Genomic DNA, 25,493 nt, shown 5'->3' with positions numbered 1-25,493 from the left:
AAGGTTAGGCTGAGAGGCAGTGGCAGGCCTAAGGCCGCCCAGGGAGCTTCATCGCTGTGTGGCCTAATTATAGGCAATAATTATAATTGTAATTATATTAAAGTTGTGAACCCTCACCTCCCAGGTCTCAGTCCAACCACTGCACCACACTGGCCCTCAGTTCGTGAGTTTAAAGCGGATTTATTAACATACTATACCGCTATTAATAAAAAAACAAACCCCTAGAACGGCCTACGACAATTATACACGAACCCGTACAATAAAAGTCAACATCAGAGAACAGGTGCTACAGCGAGAAGCGCCCCGCTCCCTCCGCCCCGTCAAGCGGCGCAGGCTGTGGCCGGAGAGAGGCGGAGCGAGGGCAGCTGGCCCGCTGCCAACCCCGCGCATTCCCGTGACCCTGCCCGGAGAGGATGAGCGGGCCGGAGCATCCCTTGGCCCCCTCCCCGCCCAAGTACGCAGCAGCAGCGGCAGGACCGGGCAGGGAGGCGCGCGGAACCCCCCTCGCGCCCTTGCCGCCTTTTCCTGGGAGCGCGTGGCGGCGGCGGCGACCCTTTTTACCTTAGCTCCGGGAGAGCGAGAGTCGCGGGCGCCTGGCGAGGGGCTGGGAGGGGCCGAGGCGTGGCAAGGCAGCAGCGCGCCCGGCCCCCCTCTCTCCGCGCGCCCCGCCGGGTGGAGCTGCCTTCCCTCGCCTCAGTCGGGGAAAGCTCTTCGCCTGCGAGATGAGCGCCGGCCGGGCCGCGCCGGGCATCCTGGCCCTGGCCCTCTTGGCGCTTTGGCGCCGCGCCGAGGCGGGCTGCGCGGAAGAGGCGCGCTGCTGCCCGGGCCGGGACCCGAGCTGTGCCAGCAGCGGCTGGCGCGTCGACCGAGCCTACGGGACGTGCTTCTGCGACGAGGCGTGCAAGCTGACGGGCGACTGCTGCTATGACTACGCCCAGGCGTGCCCAGGTACTTGCCGCTGAGAGAGAGACTGGAGGGGGGTGGGTTTCTTTTTTTGCCGCCTGAGAACAGGTGTCCGAAGGGTTAACCGTGAGCGGCTTTTGCCGGCGGAGGTGGGGGTGGAGTCCACTCTGCACATGCTCAGAGGGCCGCCGCTGGCTTTACTCGGACCCTCTTACAAACCAGGGCTAAGCCTTGCCGTTGGCTGGAGAAATTCTATAAAAACGTATCTTTTATATATGGTTTTAGCTGTTAGTATTTTATCTGTGTTGTTTTAATTTGCGTGAGTCGTCTTGTGTCGCAGAGTGGGGGGGAAAGCGGGATATAAATAAAAATAAAAATAATGTTAATAATTGTTTCAGCTTAAACCCCAAATAATGAGACGCTGAACAGCCACCTGCTCAGATGCCAGATCTCCACCCAGGACTTAACTTCCCTTTCCAGCCCTGGCATTGGCCACTTTTTGCTCTTGATCCCAAGGAAATGCAGGCTTCATAAGCAAAGGCTTTAAACAAGGAGGGGAAAACACGAATTTCCTTGTTTTTTATTTTACATGGGAAATCCAATTCAGGAACTAAAAAATGCAAGGAAGTGACTCAAGGAGACTTCACTGGGTATTTGTTTGTGATGTGAAGTAGATTCCTGCTTGAGATGGAGATATTAAATTCCTTTGCAAATCTAATGTATTGAGAGCATGAGTGGTGCAACAAGCAATGTTGGAATAGAGTTATACAAAATATCATGTATGGAGGCTTCTTTTCTCTTTCTTTAAATGTGTCATTGCCATGGAGTTAAAGTAGAAGTGTTTGATTTGATATACAATGCTTTGTTGGGGTAAAGGTAAAAAAGGTAAATGTAAAGGACCCCTGACAGTGAAGTCCAGTCACAGATGACAAGGTAGGAGGCCTTAATGAAATCAAATAGTCATAGCTACGAATCATGGTTTAAAATGGTTTTTTTGAAATCTTTCTAAACCATTAACTAGGAGCACCAGCACTATACACAAAAGGTAAGGACTGAGGGAGGGAGCAAGTCACCCTGTAATTCAAGCAATGCTGGTATAGATTTATCAATGAATGCAAGAATCCTGCCAGACATATACAAACCTTTCAGTATAGCAGCTGGAGTCAGGACCTGAAAGCCAGAGGACCAAGCCCTCCTAGTGAGAAGACCCTCCTCTTGGAAATTGTGTTTTGTTTTTTTTTTAAAAAAAGGTTGCATAAGGATTTATTCCTCTTTTTAATTCTTTTTACACAGCTGACTCAGGAGCAGGTGCAGGGAGACGTCTGTCAAATGTGAACCTTAAAGGCCTGCAACCCAAAAGACAATTAAAAATAACTTTTTTTTATTTCAGACAATATTCACGACTTCCCTCTTGCACTGTGCAAGTGTTGCTTATTTGCTTGATAGCTTTTGGAGCTGTCTGCTCTGCAGGCATCTTGGACTGGTGCGCTAGGTTTGTTTCTGCTCTGTTTGGTGCATTGTGGAATGGATTATACGGATTAATCTGTGAAGCAGGGAGAGGTTGCAGTGGAAAGGATCCGGCCTCAGAGTGGGGAGTTGAAATGGATGATCACCTGGCCTCTTTAAGTCCATTTGCTCAGACTTGTACCTCAGGCTGATCGTGGTACTATAGTTTATAAGGCAAACTGGCGTTTCTGAACCTGTTTTGCCTCATGATGCTAACAATTGTTTTAATACTCGATTGGAAGCTGCCCAGAGTGGCTGGGGAAACTCAGCCAGATGGGTGGGGTATAAATAATAAATTATTATTATTATTATTAGGTAGTTGCAGAGGGAAATTAGTGGGAGAGGATGCTTAGCTTCATCAATTCTACCTTGCATAGTGCTCCTCTAGCCCCTTTTAAATGCTTCCCTGCCATCCAGTTCTCAGGATGGAAATAAGCTTTGATGGTGGAGAAAGCCCTGGCCAGGAAGCAGTTGTGGAGGAGGAACAGCAGACAGAGGAAGTTTTAAATATCCCGTCCAGCCCATCATCCCTCTTCTACAAATGCCTCCATATGCCATAATTACCTGCTGCCGAACATTTTAGGGTATCTTGTGTTTATTTCATCATCAAAGCAGTGGTTGGCAAGTGGTGGTCCAATCTACTATCTGACCTACTGAGCACTGGTTGTTGCTTCTCTTTCCCCCCCTCCTCTCCTGCCTAGTCATTGCTTGAACTGCATGAAAGTCAGGGGCAGGTGGGTGGGTGGGGTCCGTGCCACAAAGCCACTGACGTAGGTGGAGCAGCATGGAAGCAAGGCTGGGGGAGTGTACTGTCAGAAACTCTGGATTGGCTCTGCTGGTCAGCCTGTGCAGTCCCACTGCCCTACCTCACTCTGTACGTGTGCAGAGGAGGGCAACCAAGATGACCAAGGGCCTGAAAACCAAGCTTCATGACAGGCATGTTGAAAGTCCAGCCTGGGGTCCTAATCCATAATCTGGACCACCAGTTTAAAAAAGGACAACAACTTTTGTCGGCCCTCTTTGTTCACTGCATCAAATAAAAAAAGTTTGGACACCCCTGCTTTATGAGGAATGGTTGAAGGAGCCGAGTATGTTTAGCCTAGAAAAGAGATTGAGAGAAAATATCTAAAGGGCTGTAACATGGAAGATGGAACAAGCTTGTTTTCTCCTACTCTGGAGACAGGAACCAATGGCTTCAAGTTAGGAGATTCCAGCTTAACATCAGGAAAGCTTTCTGACAGTTAAGAGCTGTTTGACAGTGGAACGGACTCCTGACGAACACTGTGGACTCTCCAGTACATTCTCTGTGATTCTGATTTTCATTCGAATCCTCTGGCACATCCATGTAAGAAAGGAATGCAATGGCCAGTGGCATTTTTTCCCTTACAATCAAGTGTTATATAAATTTTATTAAATAAACAAAAAATAATTATTGTCTTTGAAATGAGCAAAAATAGTGAAATCTCACTTGAGCATGACTTTTAGTTCTTCCATCTTGATTCTTGGGAGGGTAAAGATTGCCAGTACAAAGCTGTTTCGTAGTGACTTCCACTCCCATCAAGCTGGGAGGCCAAAGGAATGAAAAGATCCATTTGGGTGGTCCGAAAGGCTACTGGTATGCTATACTTGAGCATTTGACCTTCTAAACTGAAATTTAGATAGGAAAATGTGGTATCAGTCATTATTAAAGCGTTTTAAAATAAAAGATTTCCTGAGGATTGTTAGTTATTTGGGGGGGGGAGGATGTTATTTTTGGAATGAGAGAAGAAGGGGTAGCCTTCCAAGTAGGCGGTGGGTCCTTGAGGGACATGCAAGCTGGGTTCAAAGAAAATAAAAGATGGCTTGGAAAGCAACTTCCATTTGTTTATCCCGGATTTCAAACATAGCAAAGTGTGTAACACATTTTTCACACATTGTTACCATATTCCTATGAGGTACTGTAATTTTGTAGCTGCTAAATTGAACTAATCCAGGATTCCTCAACCTCGGCCCTCCAGATGTTTTTGGCCTACAACTCCCATGATCCCTAGCTAGCAGGACTAGTGTTTAGGGATAATGGGAATTGTAGTCTCAAAACATCTGGAGGGCTGAGGTTGAGGAAGCCTGAACTAATCCCTTAGCAGCATATATTTAAATACATATCCTACCCTTCCTCCCAACAAAGGCCAGGGTAGCAAATAAGTGAAATAAGAGTGCCAAGACCCAAGCTAGACTGGGAATCTAGTTCATGAAGCATGCTTCTCTCTTTGGAAGGTGAAAAAAGGAAGAGAAAAGTGTTAAAACTTTCATCAGATTACATTCAGGAGGGAAAGTTCATGTGAGGGGATTGAAAATAAATAGCATCGAAAGGCTCCCTTCACTTGGCTGTTGAATGTGTGGCTGGCAGGCAACATGTCTGGTGCTCCCATCAAGGACAGGGTTATACAGTGCATGCCCCTCGTGCATTCTTCCATTGTGTGGGGGATTCAGCTGAGAACTGTGTGGTGGCTTCCAAAAACAATACTACTCCCCTAGCTGCTGTATCAAATTCTGACAATAGAAAAGATGAAGAGGTAATAAGTAACAAATGGGAACAATTCATGAAAGTGAGGTTATTTTTAGTGCTGTTGATTGGTCATAAGTAGGGTTTTCCATAGGGATCAGTGGGACTTTAAAGTGCATTTGGCTGAATCATACTTGAAGGGAGAGAAAGAATAGAAGCAAGGGGTGAATGTGAGGAAATGCATTTATCGAATTATACTTTATTACAAAGACCTAGGGTTATGCAAGGCACAGAAGTTTTGAAAATGGCACCCAGTGTTAACTTCAGTGTTTAGTCAGAATTACCTATGTGGCCTCCCTGTGTTTTCCTGCCAGAGGCAGCCTATGATAGAGAGTGTGGGCATAACAAGCCCCGCCCCCCATCCCAAGTCCACTCACTAAGTATTACAGGGAAAATGTTAATAATTTGATGTATGGCTTCATAACTTCCTCAGGTATTATTACTGATGATAATCTTAAATATCTTTGTAGCTCTTCCATGCATCGTTGGGGAGTGGAGTCAATGGAGTGGCTGTGCAGCACAGTGTAAGCCTAACTTCCGTATGCGTACACGGATCATACAGCAGGAACCCAAAAATGGTGGGGAGCCCTGTCCTCCATTAGAAGAGAGAGCTGGATGCCTGGAATATACTACCTACGAAGGGCAGGATTGTGGAGATGAGCATGGTACACGTAACATACTATTTTGCTCCGAATCTTCCATTATGCTACTCACATCCATAAACATTTAATTGCTTTTTAATAATTCATTTATTATGACTGGCTACAGTAAAAACACTGGGTACTATTTATTCAAAAAAATGCATAATATTTTTCCATAGGGTTAACTATCAATTGATAAGTAGCATATTGCATGAAGCAAATAAAAGAATCTGCCTTACTGTCTTTCCATTGCAATTTCATTAAAATGGCTTCCTTCAATATATTGTGCTTAATTTTTGCAAACTGAGAGCACTCATATTTTCTCCTGCTTGCCAGATCTTCCACCTCCTCCTCCTTCCTAACATTAGCCATGGTTTCAACTACTGTAATATGTGCTTGAAGCCAAAACCATGTTCTTATAATCAGAGTTTTCTTTCTTTTTTTAAAAATAATATTTATTACTTTTAAACCTTACAAAAAGGAGAAAAGAAAAAAAGAAAAAACAAAAGAAAGAAAAAACAATACAGTACAATATATAAACAATACACAACACAACATTAACACATTAAACAAAACGAGCAAAAACAATTCAAAAAACACACATCATACCATCTCAATACTCTCTCTTTCATTCCCTTGTTTCATCGACCTCCTCTCACCTCCCTTTTTGTATTCCATTTCTATTAATTATTTCAGCAAATCCTTTCCATCTTTCTCTATTTTCTGTCATATGGTTATCTTAACATATTTTAACCTTATTTTCCATTAATACTATAGTAGTTATTTATGCTTAATTCCTTATAACATTTCTACTAAAGCCGTATAATTCCTCTACTAAAGCCGTATAATTCCATTCCAACATTTTTCTAACACTCATTAATTTTACATTATTTCCATATATAGACTTTAAACTTTTTCCAATATTCTTCCACCGTCTCTTCTCCCTGGTCTCGGATTCTGCCAGTCATTTCCGTCAATTCCATATAGTCCATCAACCTGGTGATCTTCTGTCCGAGGCTCTTAACTCTTTTCCAAGTCCCTTCTGCAAGTCTTCTTCATATTTATACATGCACTTTACTTTGTCTTCTCCTGATCTTGTTCTTATTTTCCTTCCTTTGATGCTGAAGAGTAGATCTCGGGGAAATTCCCACCTAGCAATGTTTTTATTCCTTCTCGACAAGTCAGCCAAATCTCCATAGTTAAAACTAAGATTCAAAAGATATTTCAGGACGTATTTCAAAGTTCCTCCAAATCTGGCAGTCCCCACAACTCCAGTCTCCTCCTGACCCAAGTCCAGGTCCCAAATGTCAGTAAATCCCTGCATGAAGGGATCTATCCAACTTTCCTTCTCCAGTCCAAGTGGGGCTCCAATCCTCAAAATCTGACTTTCTCTAAATTCAATCATAAAAAGCATCAACTTAATAGTCATCAAATTGCATCTGTAAGGCTGGGGCTCTCTCCCTCTCCACTTGTGCTACTTTAGGTTCAACAACAACAACTTTCTCCCCCGCCTTCTCCACAATTTGCCATGTCAAAGTAGATCTCTGTATCGATTCCTGAATAGTTTCTGTATTAATATTCACTTTTTGTCCCAAATTAGTCACTTTTTGTTCCAAGTTATCAATTTTTATAGTCATCGCATCCGTCTTCTTATGGAGCTGTTCCAGTGAATCATTTATCTTACATAATGCAACCACTAAGGCTTCTTCTGTCAACATTATTAACGCTCCAAGGTCAATCCCAGATTCTCACAGTTTTTTATCTTGCAGCTGGAAATTCCCCCAGCTCAGCTCATGTAACAATTTCAAAGGCTTCCTCTAGGGGGAAACAATTTCTATTTGTATCAATCCTTTTAAGCACAGTTCAAGCAATAAAGTTAGTTTCAATTTTCAGTTACTTTTACTCCTTTTTAAACGCGGAAGGAGACAATGGAAACAATGTATTTCTCTTATTTATCTAGCTGTCAACAAACAATCTATTCACAGTCAATGAGCATTTCCAAAACGTCAGTCTTACTAGCAGCCCGTTTCCAGGTTCAGAGCGGTGGTAATTTGACTTTCTTCACTCTCTCCTGCAGGCTTACACGATCCAAAATTTCCCCCCTCTTCTCCCGCTTCCAATGGGGGTTTGATGATTTTAGCCGATGGAAGTTTAATCCTTTACAGAAGGCTTTCCAAGACTTTAGCTTGCAGCCTCTTTGCTTCAGTCTATTTACAAAAGGGGAAGGCGGACTTCCTGTTTGAAACCTCCCCGTTTCGGTGCCAAATTAAGACGTTTAAAAATCCAATTTTCCGTTCTACTCACGGGTAGTTGTTTTAAGATCAAATTGTCCACAGGAAAAAGTCAGCGCTCTCCGGCAACAGCAATGCGGCTTCACTCCGTGAAAGAAGCAGTCAATTCGAAGCACCGCGCCACTCACCCCACGTCGCTCCGGATCCCCGAAACCGGGTTTCCCCGCGAGTACGGGAGGCGCAAAAGGTGCCAGCCGAATCCCACGTTCACAGGCTTCTCCCGCCTGTGATTTTTTGTGGGTCCCCGCCTTCGCCGTGGCGCCCAGACCCTAATTTCCACGAAGCAAATTCCTCCCGATCAGAGGAATTCAGCCATTACCGGAGGCGCTAACCCGGAAGTCAGAGTTTTATAATCAGAGTTTTCAAAGGCACTACAGTTAGAGTCTCTGTGAAGTCTGTGTAAACCATAGTTTGTGTCAGTGCATGTATAATACACAACTACAGTCAGAGGTGGGAAAAGGGTGGAATTGCTTCAGAGCCTGGAACAGGAATGGAACATGTTCAGTAGGCTGACTCCCATTTTGCAAACCATGATTTATAGGGAGCAAGTGTCATATCTGTTGGTTTTGCAGCAGGCTCAAGAATTTACAGGACACATGTAAATGGTCTGGTTCTGTACCTGTCACATTTTGTGGTATGTAAATAGCTTTGCATTCTGCTTCCTCACTGCACCTGGAGATGTTTGTTACATAGCAGCAGCACAAGTGATAATTCTGCAGAAATGCAATTCTTATGTTCAAGTCCCAGTGAACTGAATTGTCTTTTTTATGTAAGTGCTTGTGTAGCTTTTTTCTTTTATTAAATTTATTGTATTTCTCCTGGAAAGCAGTCAAGTTTGTTTATTTTGAGACAAGTCTTTAACCGTTAACATACTTCAAACATATTTAACTTGGGGTAAAAGGGATTGCAAATAAAGAGCAGCCAGCAGGGTAAAAAGGTAATTTACATGAAAATATTCATTGGAATGTGGGGAAAACCTATAATCTACTCAACTGCGAATGTTTGCACATTCAACCTCTTGTTGAGAACCGTATTTCAAAATGACAGGGATATTTGCAGGACTTTGGACGTATTAAGCCTTCACAATTTATAGGCCTATAACCAATAAAACATAGGTCCCTCATGAAAATACCCTATCCTACTAGAATGGCCTTGTCTGCCAGTTTAATTATTTGATGACTATCTTATGATAGAGAACTCTGTGTTAAACAGTAATGTCAGTGTCTTTCATCCTTGAAGAAGCTTGTTTTTGTATTGATAAACCTTTCTCTTCCTAGTTCCTGCTTTTATAACTACTTCTGAATACAGCAAAGAGAGAAAAAAGAGAGCTGCAAATCCAAGGTGGTCTTCAGAAACAGAGAATTCTAGGTAATTAAGGCTGCAATTCCATACTTGCAAGCCCCGTTGAACTCTACAGTACTTACTCTGAGTATAGAGACACACAGGCTTGAGCTGCGCCTAGGTCATTCAGTTCACAGGAAAGAAAATATTGAACATTCATGTAGAATAATTCAACCAGGCCTGTTCCAGAGTTAATCTGAAAGGGACTGGTGGAAGCTGTCGTCCCCATCTCTTCTCTACACAAGCTCCTAAAAATGCTCTGCCAATCACCCTCTGCACAAGGGTGATTGAGGAATAGGATAAGTTATAATGTAAGGGTTCTGAAGGAGGCACTGCAAAAATTAGTTGGGGCACCTTCCATATTCAAAACTCCACTGGCAGAAGGCCTCTCTGCAAAGTTTTCAGGAATGCCTCTTTCTTCTCAGTCCCGTGCCGCAGCCTACGTCATATTGTAGGGTCTGCTGTGAGGCGATTATTTGAGTGTAAGCACAGCTCAATAGTATTCTGTTCCTATAATTTGTCTATGAGGAATGCAGACCACTCATGTTGCCTAGCTGCTAGGGAGCCCACAGTGATTGTGAAGATCCTTCTGTGATGTCCCCCCCCCCCAACATGTATTTCATGGATAACTCACTCCCTGCTACAACTTCACCTATAAATGGAGCTTTATTTCAACTAACCTGCCTTATTTAAGAATTTTTTTTTTTAATCTTTTCTGTAACCCACTCCTAGTGGTAGCAATATTAAGTTAATCACTCAGATATTTTCCCAATTCTGTCTGCATTGTCTCAAAATACGGGTTCATTCTCAAGAGCCTGTAATTTAAAACACCCAACATCAGCATAGCTAAACCTAGTAAAAAGTAAAAAAATATTGTCTGCCCAGGTCAGTTTGCTGGCTGTGAACATAATATGGCTGTAGCTGATAGACATTAATGTTTATGTTCATCTATCATCAGTTCATACAGACGCAGTGGACAACATATTTTGGCTTACCTTTTACTGCAGTTGCAGGTAATAGTTATGCTATAGTCTATTAAATGTATAATGCAACACATTAACCAAAGTTTCTTCTCTTAAGGAGCTATTGTGTGGAATTTAAAACAGAAACATTGTCTCCTCGTTGCTCTATGGAGAATCGCCCATATGCTCGATGGATGCAGTACATCAGAGAAGGATTTACGGTGTGTGTAACCTGCCAGGCTCCAGCAATGCACACTAGCAGCCATCGCTGTTTTGGAGATGGTGGTGATGCAGATGGGTAAGCAATTGAATCTCATTTCTGAAGTCCTACCATCAGCACAACAAAGATTTTAACTTATACGTTATATTGAACAGTTTTTAAAGAGTAGATTGCTGACACAGAGAACATTTTAAAGTTAACTTGTACTGCTTCAAATCACTACTGTATGGGCACTCCTCTGTACAGTATTAAGGTACACAAGTGCAAGACCAAGAACATTTCTCTATTTTGTTGATGTGAATGAAGAATAGGAACTTTCTGACTTGAAGTTGGACTGGGTCGTTTTGACCCCCACCCTCATTCAAAAGTGAGATCTTTTAATGTAAAGGTGTCTCAATTTAGGCTAAAGCAGCAATTGCTTGATATCCAGGCTTCAAACACCATTTCCTGCATTTAAATTACTGTTTAAAAATACCAAGTTTGAGTTCCAACAGACAACATAATAGTTTTGAGACTTCATTCGATAGTTGGCTCACAAGGAGACCCTCTCCAGAGCCTGAAGAGGATGTCCTCTTTAATACTTTTTTCCAATTGCCCCCTTTCCTTCTTCCCCTCTTAAATGTCAAAACTAATAGATGACATCCCCCCTTTTCTCCAAGTGGTTGTTCAGCTGTCTTAAAAATCTTCTCTTTTACTTCACATCCCTTTCTAACAAAAGTGGGGTTAAATTAGTCATGCAGAGTAGCTAAAGGCACATTTCTTTTTCCATACAAAAAACAGGGATGCAAATTGTACTCCAATGAGCTGCAATACAGGTGGGGCCTAGACCCTGCAGCCTCAGTAAGCAGAGTCCTTAAATCAATTATTTTCTTAGTCCTACTGTAATGAGTGCTACCACCTTGCTGCTTTTAACTTCTGCCTCCATGACTGCATCAAAAGACCTTGGCAGCCATGTTATAGAAAATATAGGCTAATTCACACAGAACTCAGCTTACACCTACCATAGCAGAATCAATGCATAACTTTCTTCATTGATGGACAGTTATTATGAATAGCTCCTATCAGTCCAACAAGTAAACTGATACAGTAAAGTCAAAGTTGCTGTTAAACACAGATGGCTTACCTGTAGCCCTCCAGGTGTTGCTTGACTGTGACTCCCATAATACATAACCATTGACCATGCTGGCTTGGGCTGATGGGTGTTGGGAGTTCAACATCTGTAGAACCCCTGCTATAAAATCAGTGTACTTAAGAAAGAAGGTTACTGTAATATGACACAGTAAATGCAAGTTGCTTTTATATAGACACTGTGAAAATGTTGCATTGCTATGGACTCAAAGGGCCAGGTTATTTAAAATACTTTCCTATGTATATACTTACCTGATCCCCAAGATCACTGGAGACCCTGTTACAACTTCTTTGGCCAAATAAAGTGAGGTGGCTGGTTGCTAGGGAAAGTATTTTATCTGTGGTGAAACTATATTGACAGAAGGTGAAGATTAAAAAAATGTTTCTAATCTGGGCTTTTCAATTTTATGTTTTGTGTTTTATTGCATATCTGCCATAAAAAGAAGTATTAAAGTTTGATGTGTTGATTTATAGCTTATGTTTATTTTTTTGTGAACCAACCCGAGAGCATAGGCTATTAGCTGCCATACAAAAAAGTAATAAAATGCATTTTGCAGATGCTACGAATTAGAATTATTGAACAGTGAAGTAGCTCTTTACAGGATGCTCAGTAAGTTTAAACAGGAAGTTAAAATGCCATGTATTTATATCCACTCCCCATGGGATGATGTTTATGCATATGTTCTCTTTTTAGGAATAAAGTTCTTCACTGGCAAGCGGTTGGCAATCCATCCTGCCATGGAACATGGAAAAAAGTTCAGCAGCTGGAAGAATGTTCATGCCCTCTTGTACATAGTTTTATTTTTACGTAGCAGTTTGAACACATAACCTTTAATATTTTACTGAACTGAGGAAACTCTTCTACTGTTGGACTTCTGTAACCCTATTAGACATTGCTTTTTAACAAGTGACAAGTCAACATTTTGAAATCACAGTCTTTTGCTGCACTGAATAAAAACTAAGCTAATTATTGTAAGTTTTGATAGGCATCTTGTGTCTGCAGATGGGATTTTAGTGAGATTTTTACTTGGCATAATCCACTATTGATGATCATTGTGGAAGCCCCACTGAAAATGAGGCAATCCAGAATCACTTGCCCCTATCCAGTTTAATAGCAGGGTAGTGATTCCCAATTTGTTTTATCCAGTGCAAAAGACAATAATCACCATTCAAAAGGAAGTTCCTGGGATAGATACTGGAATTCCAGGCATATTCAACATCAGCCAAATATTACAGGTTCCTTAGGTGCACATACAAAAGAAATGGTTGGAGACTGCCTGCTTCACATGAACGCCTGAATAGGGAAGCTGTTTGATGCAGCTTCACAGTACAGCTAATCTTTATAGATAAGTAGCTCCTCACATGAGACAACTACTAATGTGTGGCCCCTCATCATGTGAATGCTTCTGACCATCTGGGGTTTTCTGTTTTAATTGCTTGTAGCAACTTTTATGCAACTGTGCAGAAGATAGGTTTGAATTTCTTATCAAGCTCTCAAGGGTAAAAGATAAATTATCATAATGATTCAATGCAAATCATTTTATTTGCCTGATAACCAGATACACTACCTTTTCAAAAACCAGCTTAAGCAACAAGACTATTTAATAAAATACACTAGATTTTTTTGTGTTAAACATACTTACACCAAAATGGTTTTCACTGGTCTGCTGTAAACTACATAAAGGAATCACCTGACAAGATCAGAAATGCAGTATAGGGAAGAGTGGAGTAAAACAAAAATATTTGGGAAGACAGCTTAAACCATGTTTAGTCTGACCAAAGTCCTCCATCTGTCTTTCAACATTACATTAGTCCGATGATTGAAGTCATAATGTAGAAGAATTTTAGTCCACTTTCCTACTCCAAACTCCTGTACACCCTTTTTCAATTTCTCGTCTTCTTCCCAACTCCATCGCTTTAAAAAACAAAACAAAACAAAACATTGTTATACTCAAATATGCACAACACACTTCAAAATATTTTCCTCTACTGTTGAGCTAATAAGTGTGAAGGAAACCTTCAGTTCTTATTATGATTTTTTAGGACTGAAGGAGTTAAATCTTCTGCATACTTGTAGCCTACAGAAGTGTAGCATTTCAGGAATTGTTCCCACTAGGGACAAGGTCAATAAATCCAATGTTTTTATGGAAGAAAAACCGTATTTAAATATGGGACTTGTTTTGATGGAAAGCTACGGTAATCTAGAAACTATTTTAGCAAGCTTGAAATCTAGGGGTTTTTTTATAAAATGACTATCAGCCTAATGACCATCTATAGCGTGACTGATTTTTCTACATCATATTTTTAGAAGGCAGAAACTCCTTTGAGATAAAAATGTATATCTTCCAACCAATCAAGCAGGGCACAACATTCACTTGCCAACTGAAAACGACTTTCTGAATTCTATTTTTAGCTGCAAAATTGTAAAAATATATAGACCCATGAATGCAAGCTAACTAAAAAATAGTGCAATGATTAACAGAAGACACTGTTACAATATTCACTTTGCCTATGGGAGAATTGAACAATGGCAACATTGAACAGAGTAACCACTCAGAGAGTTGTAAAAAGTCAACAGCCTTTTGAACATTCACAGTGTTCTTTCATGTAAAATCTTCTATAAACATCCGTCACTATTGAAATGGGTAGGTTCAGCTTGTTTGGAATTCTCAAAAGAGCTGCTTTGAGCTCTGAGATTATTTCAATAGCAAAGATTGTGAAAAAAAGCAATGTATCTACTTATTTTAGGGAGAACCTGAAATTGTCCACAATGAACACAGTATTTTAAGTCTGGGATTGCCGGCTTCCCAAGCCTGCTAGGCCAAGACCCTCTCCTGCCAAGCTGAGATGTCACTTGTCAACTCTGGAAAGGAGTTTTTGCGCAAGTAGGGGCACCTTCATCTTCATGGAGGGCACAACAATCAATGGGTAGCTAAGATGGCTACATTCCAATCTCAAAGGCAGTATCTAAATAGCAATTTCTGGGAATCACAAGTTTGGAGAGTGATGTTGTGGGCTTCTCATAGGCATGGATTGGCCACTGTGACAGCATGAAGCTGGATTCAATGGGCCCTTCTAAGGACATGGTCTGCATTTTAAAACCCTTCCCCCATTCATACCTGTCTCTTAAAACTTGTTGACAGAGATAAAGTATCTTCTTGACCATTTTCAGGATCATGCAGCTCCCTGTTGTCTAGTTCAGGTACAAACAAAATAAATATTTTGAATCTTTCAACTACAATGTATTATTAATGGCCTAATACTCAGGAATTTTCTTAATACAAATTTATTGCAAAACAGTGGAAGATAATTTAAATAGCAGTTAACTCTGTGGGCACAGCTTTGTTGCTTCAGTAAGATACTATGTACAACTACATCAACTAATAAGAGATAAAAACTAGGGTGGCAAGAAAGCTTGCCAATAATTTAGTAGTGTGGAGAGCCATATATGCATTTACTTGCAATTTAGACATATATGCAATTAATTGCAATTTAGCAATAGCCCAGGGCAACCCAGTGACTTGCAACCAACTAACCAGACAGATAACACACCCACAAACACACCCACCCACCCATTAAAACCAAGAGGTATAAAGAAAAACAAAAACACCCTACCCACTTCTAAAAGGCAACAGATAGTTAAAAGGCCAAAGGCCTGGTTATAGGGGAAGGTTTTTGCCTGGCACCTAAAGATAAATGATGGTGCCAGGTGAGCCTCCCTGGGGAGAGCATTCCACAAGTGGGGAGCCACCACAGAAAAGGCCTGTTTTTGTGTTGCCACCCTCCAAATCTCTTGTGAAGGGGGTACATAAAGAAGTGCCTCAGATGATGATTGAAGAGTCTGGGTTGGTTCATATGGAGGCAGGTGGTCCTTGAGGTATTCTAGTCCTGAGCCATTTAAGCCTTTATAGGTCAAAACCATCACTTTGAATTAGCTCTGGAAACAAACTGGCAGCCAGTTCAGTTGGGCCAGAATCGATGTAATATGCTCAAACTGTCTTGCCCCAGTAAGCAACCTGGCCACTGAACTGTGCACCTGCTGAGGTTTCTGAAGAATCTTCAGAGGCAGTCCCACATATAACAGATTTCAGTAATCGATCCTAGAGGTTACCAGAGCATAACTACAGAAATTAGACCCTCCCTGTTCAGTCAGGGAGGCAGCTGGGCCACCACCTGAAGCTGATGGAAGGTACCACTGAGGCTACCCGAGCATCAAGTGACAGAAAAGGATCCAGAAATACCCCCAAGCTACATATCTACACCCTCAGAGGGAGTACATAGCCCCATCAAGAGCAGGCAATCTCCCATCCATCTAGTCTAGGGAACCACCCACTAACAGTTCCTCAGTCTTATCTGGATTGAGCTTCATCTTGTTGGCTCTCATCCAGTCCATTACCAAGGCAAGGCCATTACCAAGGTCCAGCACATGTACTGGCACACCTGCAGATGTGTGTCAGCAGCATATTGCTGACAACGTACAGTCATACCTCTGGTTGTGAACGCTGCGGTTTGCGCCTTTTCGGGTTGTGGACTGTGCTGAACCTGGAAGCACTGGAACGGGTTACTTCCGGGTTTCGGTGCTCGTGCATTGCGAACGCTGTGGGTTGCGAATGTGCCTCCCGCACAGATCACGTTCACAACTCAAGGTATGACTGTACTCCAAACCCCCAGATAACCCCACCCAGCGATTTCATGTAGATGTTAAACAACATCAAAGTAGGACCAGAACCATGGCAAGTCCTAAATAGTTGGTACCAAAAATTGTTTAAGGCTGTGATCCAGGTATGAATGCATAGTATTTATAAGCAGTTTTCTTGTATTTAAAAACTTATAGCAGTATTTAAATTATTTATCCACCTAAATTAAAATGAAGTTCATATACACTGAAAGGATTGCAGCACTTACTTTGAAGAGCACTTCCTTTTCTCCTTATTTTTCTCTGGGGAGTCTGTAGTTGCCATGAATCCCAAGGTACTTGGCTAGCTAATGAACAAGTTTGTCTGTTTGAGCTATAAAGGAATGAAACATACATAAATTTCAAGCCTTGATACTTAACTATTTTGAATTCATGCTAGAAGCTATTTTTGCAGTGGTTTTTCTTTGCTGGATGGAGTTTATTTGAGGGAAGGGTGAGATCAGAATTAAGAACAAAATCAATATAACTTTGGCCACATTCCACAAAGCTTAGTGCCTCATGCTGCAAAAAACATTCCTCTTGGGAGGCCCCAAACATAGGCAGTGATGAAGTGGATGTCCACATAATATTTTGCTTTGTATCAAATTACGATACTCTACCAACATTTTATCTTGCATATAGAAAATTTGTCACCATCTCTCTCAAACTTCAGAATCCTCTTTGATATAAGTAAACTTCTATAACACTATATTTCAGCTGCATTCATCATATTATACAGGGACACGTGATGCTGTGGAAGTAAATACTGTACCCAATTTTACTACTCCTGGGTAGGAATCTGGGTTTTAAAGTTCTATGTTTGATCAATACTGCTACTTTTACCATTCTGTAGTGCCTTAACATCTTCAGCCATGCTGCCTGATGCTGACTCTCCCTGCATCTACCCCACCCCAGGTCTATTTCAGGAAGCTCTCAGGTTAGGGTTCCAAGGAAAGTTGCATCACTGCCAACCACTCTTGGGTGAAACACCATCCTGGGTAATGGGGAAAAGTGAATAAGAAGGACAGATTGATATAGTTATTGTGCATCTGTGGGGCACCTCCAATTTACAGCGCCCATTGGCAGAGCAAGAAAAAGCTTCTCTCAGTGTAGTTGTATTTATAAACATGCACACATACAATGCTTTTGAGATGGAGATGCTATACAGAAACCCTAATGTCTTACTAGATAGCTAGTGATTTTCCAGCCTATGCCTCTACTTACTAAATTTTACTATGATAAAAACATGACAAAATGTAGTCTGGAGCTAAGGAAAATATGGTTTCACACAAAAAGAGACTGACTCTTCAGGAATAAATCCCTGCTCGCACCTACACTACCCTTGCTATAATAAAGCTGCAGTAACAAGAACCATGTTCAATATGTACTTACTTTAAAGTGATACAATGGTACCTTGGGTTAAGTACTTAATTCGTTCCGGAGGTCCGTACTTAACCTGAAACTGTTCTTAACCTGAAGCACCACTTTAGCTAATGGGGCCTCCTGTTGCTGCCGCACCGCTGGAGCACGATTTCTGTTCTCATCCTGAAGCAAAGTTCTTAACCTGAAGCACTATTTCTGAGTTAGCGGAGTCGGTAACCTGAAGCGTATGTAACCTGAGGTACCATTGTACTAACCTTTGTTTGGTTTCCAAACAGTTTTCTTTCTTTGATTCAGTTACACTGTTACATTGCAATTCTAACATTATTTTTCCTGAACTTCTAGCTTCCACTTCTTTCATAGCTTCCTGTAAAACAGAGAAGAAATGCCACTTTAATTCACCAGCAATAAAAATTGGTGCATTGTTCTTAGAAATACTATATCCATTTTTGGGGGGTGGGGGGAGTAAAACTACACTACAATGTTAAGAACAAATTTCAATGATTTACGTTCACTCACCTACAACTTAAATGACAGGTACAGAGGACCCTCTGGATACGAATTCAATTTGTTCCGGGGGTCCGTCCGCAACCCGAAAAGTCCGTAGGCAGAGGCGCTGCTTCTGCGCTCGTGCACGGCGTGATTGAGCGCTTCTGCGCATGCGGCGAAACCCAGAACTATACAGTTCCAGGTTTGCCGCGTTCATAACCTGAAAGTTATGTATCCAGAGCAGTATGTAACTAGAGGGTCCACTGTACACATAAATTGGAATTTTTCAAACCAGGATTATATTTTGCTTTGTCTTTAAAGGATGTAAGCCAATTTTTTTCCTGTTTTTAGTATTTGTTTAATTTTCCATAGAATGATATTCATGTGAAGTGAGATGTCCCATTGCTTCAACATACCTTCGTTAGAAAATCAGTTTTTTCACTCAAGAAAATATTGATGTAAGATTTGATGTTCTGAATCAAAAGACTGAAACTGAAATTTCGGAGAAATGGATGATATGGATCTTTGTGTTTTACTATTGCAGCCAGCTTCATTCGCAAAGGCTAAATGCAAATAAATAAATAAATCAAAAATTAATATATATATGATCAGGGTTACATTGTATTGTATCTTACTAAGGATATACCTTTATGAACAGCTGGAGTATGTTATTTCTGCCTTCTACGAGCCAAAATTTAAGAAGTTCAGTACAGGTAGGATCGGTCCATTTGTTATCCTGGTACAAATCACATCACTGCTGCACAAATTACCCTTCTTTTATCTAGCATTTTCAATCTAAAGGAATATTTTGCTCTATAGACTTGTTTGTGAATAAATTTTCAATACTTCTCCATATAGTTACAGATTGCAAAATGTAGAGTGGCTATCCTATTCAATATAGGGAACTTGATTTTCATTAGTCAAGATCTTTGGTGACCAAGAGCAATGTCTTCTTGTCCGCAGCTTGGCTTGGGAAAATATGGAACCCTACCCTGCATGCTTTCTGCCATGGAGATGAGGGGAAAGGAGCAAGGAAGAAGCAAAGCTGCCTTGCTTATTTTGAAATTACTACTACTACTACTACTTCTGTTGATATGCTGTCCATCTGACGGGGTTTCCCCAGCCACTCTGGGCAGCTTCCAAAGAATTCTAAAACCACAGTAAAACATCAAACATTAAAAACTTTCCTATACAGGGCTGTCCTGCATAGTGGAGCTTTGCATAAAACACTCATGAGAACTGCACACCCATACTCTGGAGCTCCAAAGGACACCCCCAATGACACTCTCAACATTCAACCTGCATCTAACAGCAGTGCACAACGTAAGTCACATGTTACTGTCTGAACTGTGAAGGAAACATATCTAACTTCAAGATCTCTAATGTACAACTCTGTAAGGTGGCCCCTTTCTCTTCACATCACACCACACACCCTCCTCTCTATACCCTGCTCACATTATTTCCTCAGCACACCAATCTCTTTGTCCACTCTATAGCACTCCCCCTATTTCTGCCCCTTCTCTCCAACTCTTCCTCAAGTGCAGTAATGGCACACAAAGCTTTCACTTTCCAAGGAATTCACACCAGTGACTGACTCTTGGGCACAGGCAGACCTTGCAGCATAGCTGGCTACAAGAGGCTAAAAAAACCTGATGCTGAATCCAAGGAGGAGAAATAATATAGGTGTTTTCTCATTAAGTACCACTTCCAATAAACTAGGGTGGGCCTTAGAGACAACTGCAAGCTATTGGCTATTGGGAATTATCTTAGGGCGCTGTGTCAGAATGTAGGCTCTATGCTGTGAAGGTCTGGTTTAAGAGGACAGTACAGTGGAACCTCAACTTACATACACCCTGTCTCGTGGACATTCCAAGTTGCGTCCGTAGCAAACCCAGAAGTAAACACTGGGTTTGCCGTGATTCACACATGCGCAGAAGCAGCTTCTGCCATCTGTGTGTGCGCAGAAGTGCGCTACCGTCAAATGTGCACGCGCGCAAGACGCCTCTTCTAGCATACCGTTTCGACTAGTGGACGGACCTCTGGAACTGATTATGTCCATAAGTAGAGGTTCTACTGTACTAAGGATAAAACCCTGGAGGTTTTTAGTGTGTAGATAAGGCTTTAGTGTCTTCACATTACACAATGGCTGCATCCACAAAGGTAGAAACTACAACTGGAGCAGGGGCGGCTAACCTGTGGCCCTCTGGATGTTGTTGAACTATAATATTCATTATCCTTGACCATTAGCCATGCGGACTGGGGCTGATGGGAACTGGGAGTCAACAATATCTCAAAGACCACAGATTCAGCCACCTGTGCACTACAGTGTAAGTCCTTGCAATGCCAGAATCCTTGGAAGTAAGCCCCAAGGGAAAGTGACAAGCTCCTAGGCATTTTCTGATTTTCTCATTAATTTTAACTGATTTTATCTTTCGTATCTCTTTTGTAACCCCATTCTACACAGTAATGCAATAATTTGACAAACAAGCAATTAGCTTGGTAAATTTGCATATTGCTCATTTATAGGCATCTGATACTTTTTAAATTTGTTCCAGACCAAACTGTCTGGAGTAATCAAGCTTCTGGACTCAAAAATACTTAAACTTCAGTATTACCTCATTTGAGAGAGATTCCGGAAATATTCTTTCCAGGACTTCTGCAGACTCTGTAAAATATCCTTTTTCCATATACACTGCTACAGCCTACAAAGAAAGAATACATTCTGGATTGATTAAGAGGTGTCACAATTACACACAAAAATGTAATACTGTATGGGAGCAAAGCTACTTCTGCAGCTGAATGTTACATGACCAATCTTTGTTAATGGTCTTTCCTAAGACTCAATCCTATGGTCTTGCTTGGACAGGTCAATGATAGTCCATGAAGAAATTTAAATGAGTGATGCTCTGGCTTATTTCCATGGTACATTCAAGCAAATATGGCTGCATGGATCTACAAACAGACCTGAATCTGAATTAACCGCTTGATGTCTTCATGCAGCTTATCTTGTTTGCTTTGTGTTTTTAAAAACGAAGTCCAGATTAACAGGGCTTTTTCCAGTGGTGAAGAGTCTTCATCATCCCCCAAATGAAAATCTTAAAAGGAAATAAAATGAGAAGGGCAAATTTCATAGAGTATTTCATAGAGTAAAGAAGACACACACAAAAAGGACACTAAAATTTACCAATCATCATATGCTTCCACAGCTGATGGTTTTAGGTCCCCCTGCCGTTTGTTAAGCCTCCTTGTTTGACCCTTACAGAATTAAATGTGACCAGTTTTTGTTCTATCAACCAAATGTAGGGTAGTAAAGGCAATAGCTCAGGGCAGACTAGAGAGTCATGGAGGGGAAATTGCTGTGGTCTGTAGGAAATGTCTCCCTTCTCCAGACTTCCTGATCACTTGAACGGGGATCTAGAGTGTTTTACCTGGTGCTAGGTAATCAGGATAGATGAGATATTATTTTGGTTTGCTATCTGCTGCACTGCTCAGCAATCTCAGTGCCTGAGCTGACAGAGAAGATATTAGAGGTGGTGTTGAAGACTCCTATACCATTAGTTCTGGGGGAATTCAACATCCACACTGAGGCTGTTAATTCTGGCATGGCTTAGCTTCTTGGCATGAATAATATTGTCACTGCAGACCCCCAGCCAAAAAGTATGAATGGAACTGCTCTGTCAAACTAGGAAGGCCCCCCCCCTTGGATATTCTCAGGACCTATGCATTTGAGATTGAGATACAAAGAACCATGACTTCAAGAACATGGAAAGAAATAGAAGAGTATTCAGGGCACAGCTTCTCATTCGGCACCAGGTGGCACCTTGAAGTGGCAGCACATTATGTGCTGCTTCTGAGTGGCTCCAAAGCCCAGAACAAAGGCAGACAAATGTAGTCTCAGGGAACGAGCAGAATCCTTCTCTCAGGCCAGACTTTAGACATGAGCAAGAGCAGAGGTCAGCAACCTTTTTCAGCCGTGGGCCGGTCCACCATCCCTCAGACCATGTGTGGGCCGGACTATATATTTTGCGGAGAAATGAACGAATTCCTATGCCCCACAAATAACCCAGAGGTGCCTTTTAAATAAAAGGACACGTTCTACTCATGTAAAAACACACTGATTCCTGGACTGTCCGCGGATTGAGAAGGTGATTGGGCAACATCCAGCCCCTGGGCCTTAGATTGCCTATCCCTGGTCAAGAGCAACAACAGCCTCTTATTGCTTTTAACTTTCCCCAGTGACTTGTGCAAGGGATCACAAATAACAGCTTTCTATCAAGACCAAACAAAACTTTTAGACGCCATTCATGACTGTCCTTTGTTATCTGAGTCTCATCCTTTCCAACCCTATGTCCAAGTTTAGACTGTAAGCTCCTGAAAACAGCGACCTTTTGTTGCTTTGTTATGCCACTCTGTGAAGCACTGCATGCATTGTTGCCACTAAACAAAAGAAGCCTCATTTGATTTATCCATACAGGTAACTTACAACTTATGCACATTTAATTGTGCACATTCAGCTTTATGCACTAGGCTTTTAAAAAAAACAAACAAAACAACAACATTAAAAGCGGTTGGAAGTCAGGGAAAATGTTTTTTTGCAATCCTACCCACCATTGAACCCAATATATTTTGACTATACACTACTTTGGCCTTAGGTGCTATCCTTAGAATGTAACCCCAGTGTAAGTTGGGGTTGTAAAGGAATATTGTAAAGGAATTACAATGCAAACTGAAGAAATTTAGCAGAATATTTACCAAGTGATTTTCCTTCTGCAATATATGCCAACAGCTGACAAAGGCACACTGTTTTCATTTGATGAGTTTCTATTTGATTTAGTCCTTTGATAATAGCTGGAGAAAGAAAGAGCATACATGATTAGATGAATTTTGTTCCTATAGTGCCACTGTGTGGTTATCAGTATCAGGAACCTTTTCTGCATCTTAAGCACAGTTACTTGAAATGAAGCTGTGCTAAAATCAATGGCACTATCTTTCAAATAATTTTATTTAGGACTGGCGCATTCAAGGGCAACTTTTATTTAGTGGCTTATACTGATGCACTCATTCTAAAATATGACTAGTCAATCTGTCAATAAGATTCATATTTGCATGCAATTAAACAACAATAAATTTTAGAGTTATTTTGACCATAGAGGGAGCCAGAGATCAAGAGATTTTCAGGCCAATTTTCAGCATAAATAAATTTCAGGACGCTTTTAGGTTGAACGGTGGTAACAACCCAATTTCTCCCCAGTGTGACAGTCTGAAGTAGTTACTTAAGTCATAAATGCATTGTGTCTTTGTAAATTTGTCTTAGAAATAATGCACCACATAACAGCAAACATGATACAATTGCGCAACAGTTTGATACCGTATTTTTAGTGTTCCTTAATTATTTGACTAGGTCATCTCAGGCAGAACATACTAATCTGCCAAGTTAAGCTAAGAGGGAAGCTTTGGTTTCTCTACTGTAGTTACCACATCAAGAAAAAGCATTCCCTTATAAGTCCCTGTTCTAAAACCACTGGAATTGTTTTTTTGACTGCTTTTAACTTGTGTTTTTAAATTTCGGAGTTTTGTTGTTGTTGTTTAAATTAAGGGACATGGGTTGTGCCTGGGAAGAGAGGAGCTGGGAAGAGCTGGCTCTGGACTACATAGCTGCCATGATGACCAGGGGCCCAACATGTCAACCATCCAACGCAGGTGGAAGGCCACACTCTGGACCTTGTTTTCTCAACTGGGCAGGAAGAATCACTTCCTGTTGAGATTGAGGCTTTCAGCACCTTTTCCCTTCTGCAGAGGTGGGGGCCCTGGGAAGGGTGATACACTAAATAAGTAAACAAGCAAACTGTAATAGAACCAGAGTGGTAAAATGGGTTGAGTGTCCTTCAGCAGGGATACCCAAGGTTTTATTTTACAGTGGTACCTCAGGTTAAGTACTTAATTCGTTCCGGAGGTCTGTTCTTAACCTGAAACTGTTCTTAACCTGAAGCACCACTTTAACTAATGGGGCCTCCTGCTGCTGCCGTGCCGCCGTCGCACGATTTCTGTTCTCATCCTGAAGCAAAGTTCTTAACCCGAGGTACTATTTCTGGGTTAGCGGAGTCTGTAACCTGAAGCGTATGTAACCTGAGGTACCACTGTATTTCAGAGGGACCTTGGGACAGTTGCTATTTCTCAGCCTAACCTTCCACCCTGTTAAAGAGGATAAAATTGGAAAAATCTCTTCCTTTAATACGCTGCGCTTGTGATAACAAATTTAACGCTAAATAACCTTTTCTCTCACAGAAAATTCCCCAGGAGTCTGAACTTGCTGTTCTCCAGGGCAATCAGATTGGTACTGCTACAGATGTGTTGGTTGCATTTAGAATGTGGCCAGCAAGCTGCAGCTTTACAGGGCTATCATCGCTGCAACATCTTGTACCTGTACTAACAATACAACTGCTAAAAGTACAGGGACACCTCAAGGGAAAATAAAACAGAGGCATGCTTGGAACCATTCATACTGGCTTTGCAGTTGCTATTTGTGTCCTCTTGTCCCTCCTAATAAACTAATATTCTCTCTCACACACACACTCTTTGTGTGTAGAATTTTTTTTTCTCCTACGGAAGTGGTTATTGTTGCGCGGTAAATTTGCGAGCGAAGTTTTTCTGCTGGCACGAGGAAGGGGAGAAGCTTCACTTTCTGTGTTTTCGAGGCAGAACCAGTAAAGCGGGCGGCGGCAGCTCCGGCCCCACCAGCAACCCTCCGCCCCCCGCCGGGCCAGTCACTCACTCAGCGCCTGGTCTCGGCTGTTCTCGAATTCCCTCCGGTTGCCCTGACAAAAATGGCGGCACTGGCAGCGGCAAGCGAAGTCCAGCATCCATCCGGCGGCGACCGCCTCCACCTGAGAGAAAGGAACCTGCGCCTCGTCACGCCCAGCCGGACCTACCGCCGCGGGACTCGGTCGAGGGGGACGAACTGGGCCGGAAACCGTTAAACTCGCCTCAACGTCCATTTCCGAATCTGGCGCGCTCAAAACGAATACGTAAAACTCCGCCCCCTTTTCGCTCAACCGTCCCGCTACGTCACCGGCCCCATTCTGGCCACGCCTCTTCCCGCCGCCTCGCGGGCCATCTGGGAAGGAGTCCCGCTTCTTTCCTAGATATAGAAAGGGGGCGGGGAGTATTACGCGCAGCGCTCACTTCCGGACTTCATTTAATGCTGCCCTCTTTTTTCCGGGACAGGATAATAACACAGAGAACCGTCCCTGACTCTCATGCCTCTTTTCTGTATTGCGAACAAACATTTTTTATGCTTTGTTTTGTGACCAAATGATATTTTCTCTTCCCTCGCCCTCTTTCTTTGCATGGCTACTGCATGTTTTTATTTGTAATTATCTGTCTTCCTTAAAGTTTAATCGATCTTTTATATTTAA

General features: G+C 41.9%; 2 protein-coding genes across 2 annotated transcripts; one reads left to right on the top strand and one right to left on the bottom strand.

Annotated features, from left to right (window-relative positions):
- The first annotated feature begins 387 nt into the window (after positions 1-387).
- On the top strand, positions 388-13,798 carry SBSPON (somatomedin B and thrombospondin type 1 domain containing). The gene is made up of 5 exons (XM_083623443.1): positions 388-948; positions 5,422-5,616; positions 9,161-9,251; positions 10,305-10,484; positions 12,229-13,798. The coding sequence occupies exons 1-5, from the start codon at positions 723-725 to the stop codon at positions 12,344-12,346; spliced, it is 810 nt and encodes a 269-aa protein (XP_083479569.1). The 5' UTR covers positions 388-722; the 3' UTR covers positions 12,347-13,798.
- Positions 9,833-25,204, bottom strand: TERF1 (telomeric repeat binding factor 1). The gene is made up of 9 exons (XM_083623387.1): positions 24,851-25,204; positions 22,831-22,926; positions 21,043-21,173; positions 20,694-20,780; positions 18,495-18,641; positions 17,847-17,956; positions 16,440-16,543; positions 14,654-14,727; positions 9,833-13,449 (listed from the first exon to the last, which is right to left on the bottom strand). Exons 1-9 carry the CDS (start codon positions 25,071-25,073, stop codon positions 13,291-13,293), a joined length of 1,131 nt encoding a protein of 376 aa, XP_083479513.1. The 5' UTR covers positions 25,074-25,204; the 3' UTR covers positions 9,833-13,290.
- Positions 25,205-25,493: the final 289 nt, after the last annotated feature.

This window comes from Podarcis filfolensis, assembly GCF_964270895.1.
Source record: "Podarcis filfolensis genome assembly, chromosome: 7".
NCBI lineage: Eukaryota > Metazoa > Chordata > Lepidosauria > Squamata > Lacertidae > Podarcis > Podarcis filfolensis.
Note: the sequence above shows the minus strand (reverse complement) of the source record. Positions and strands in the feature narration are given on the sequence as shown.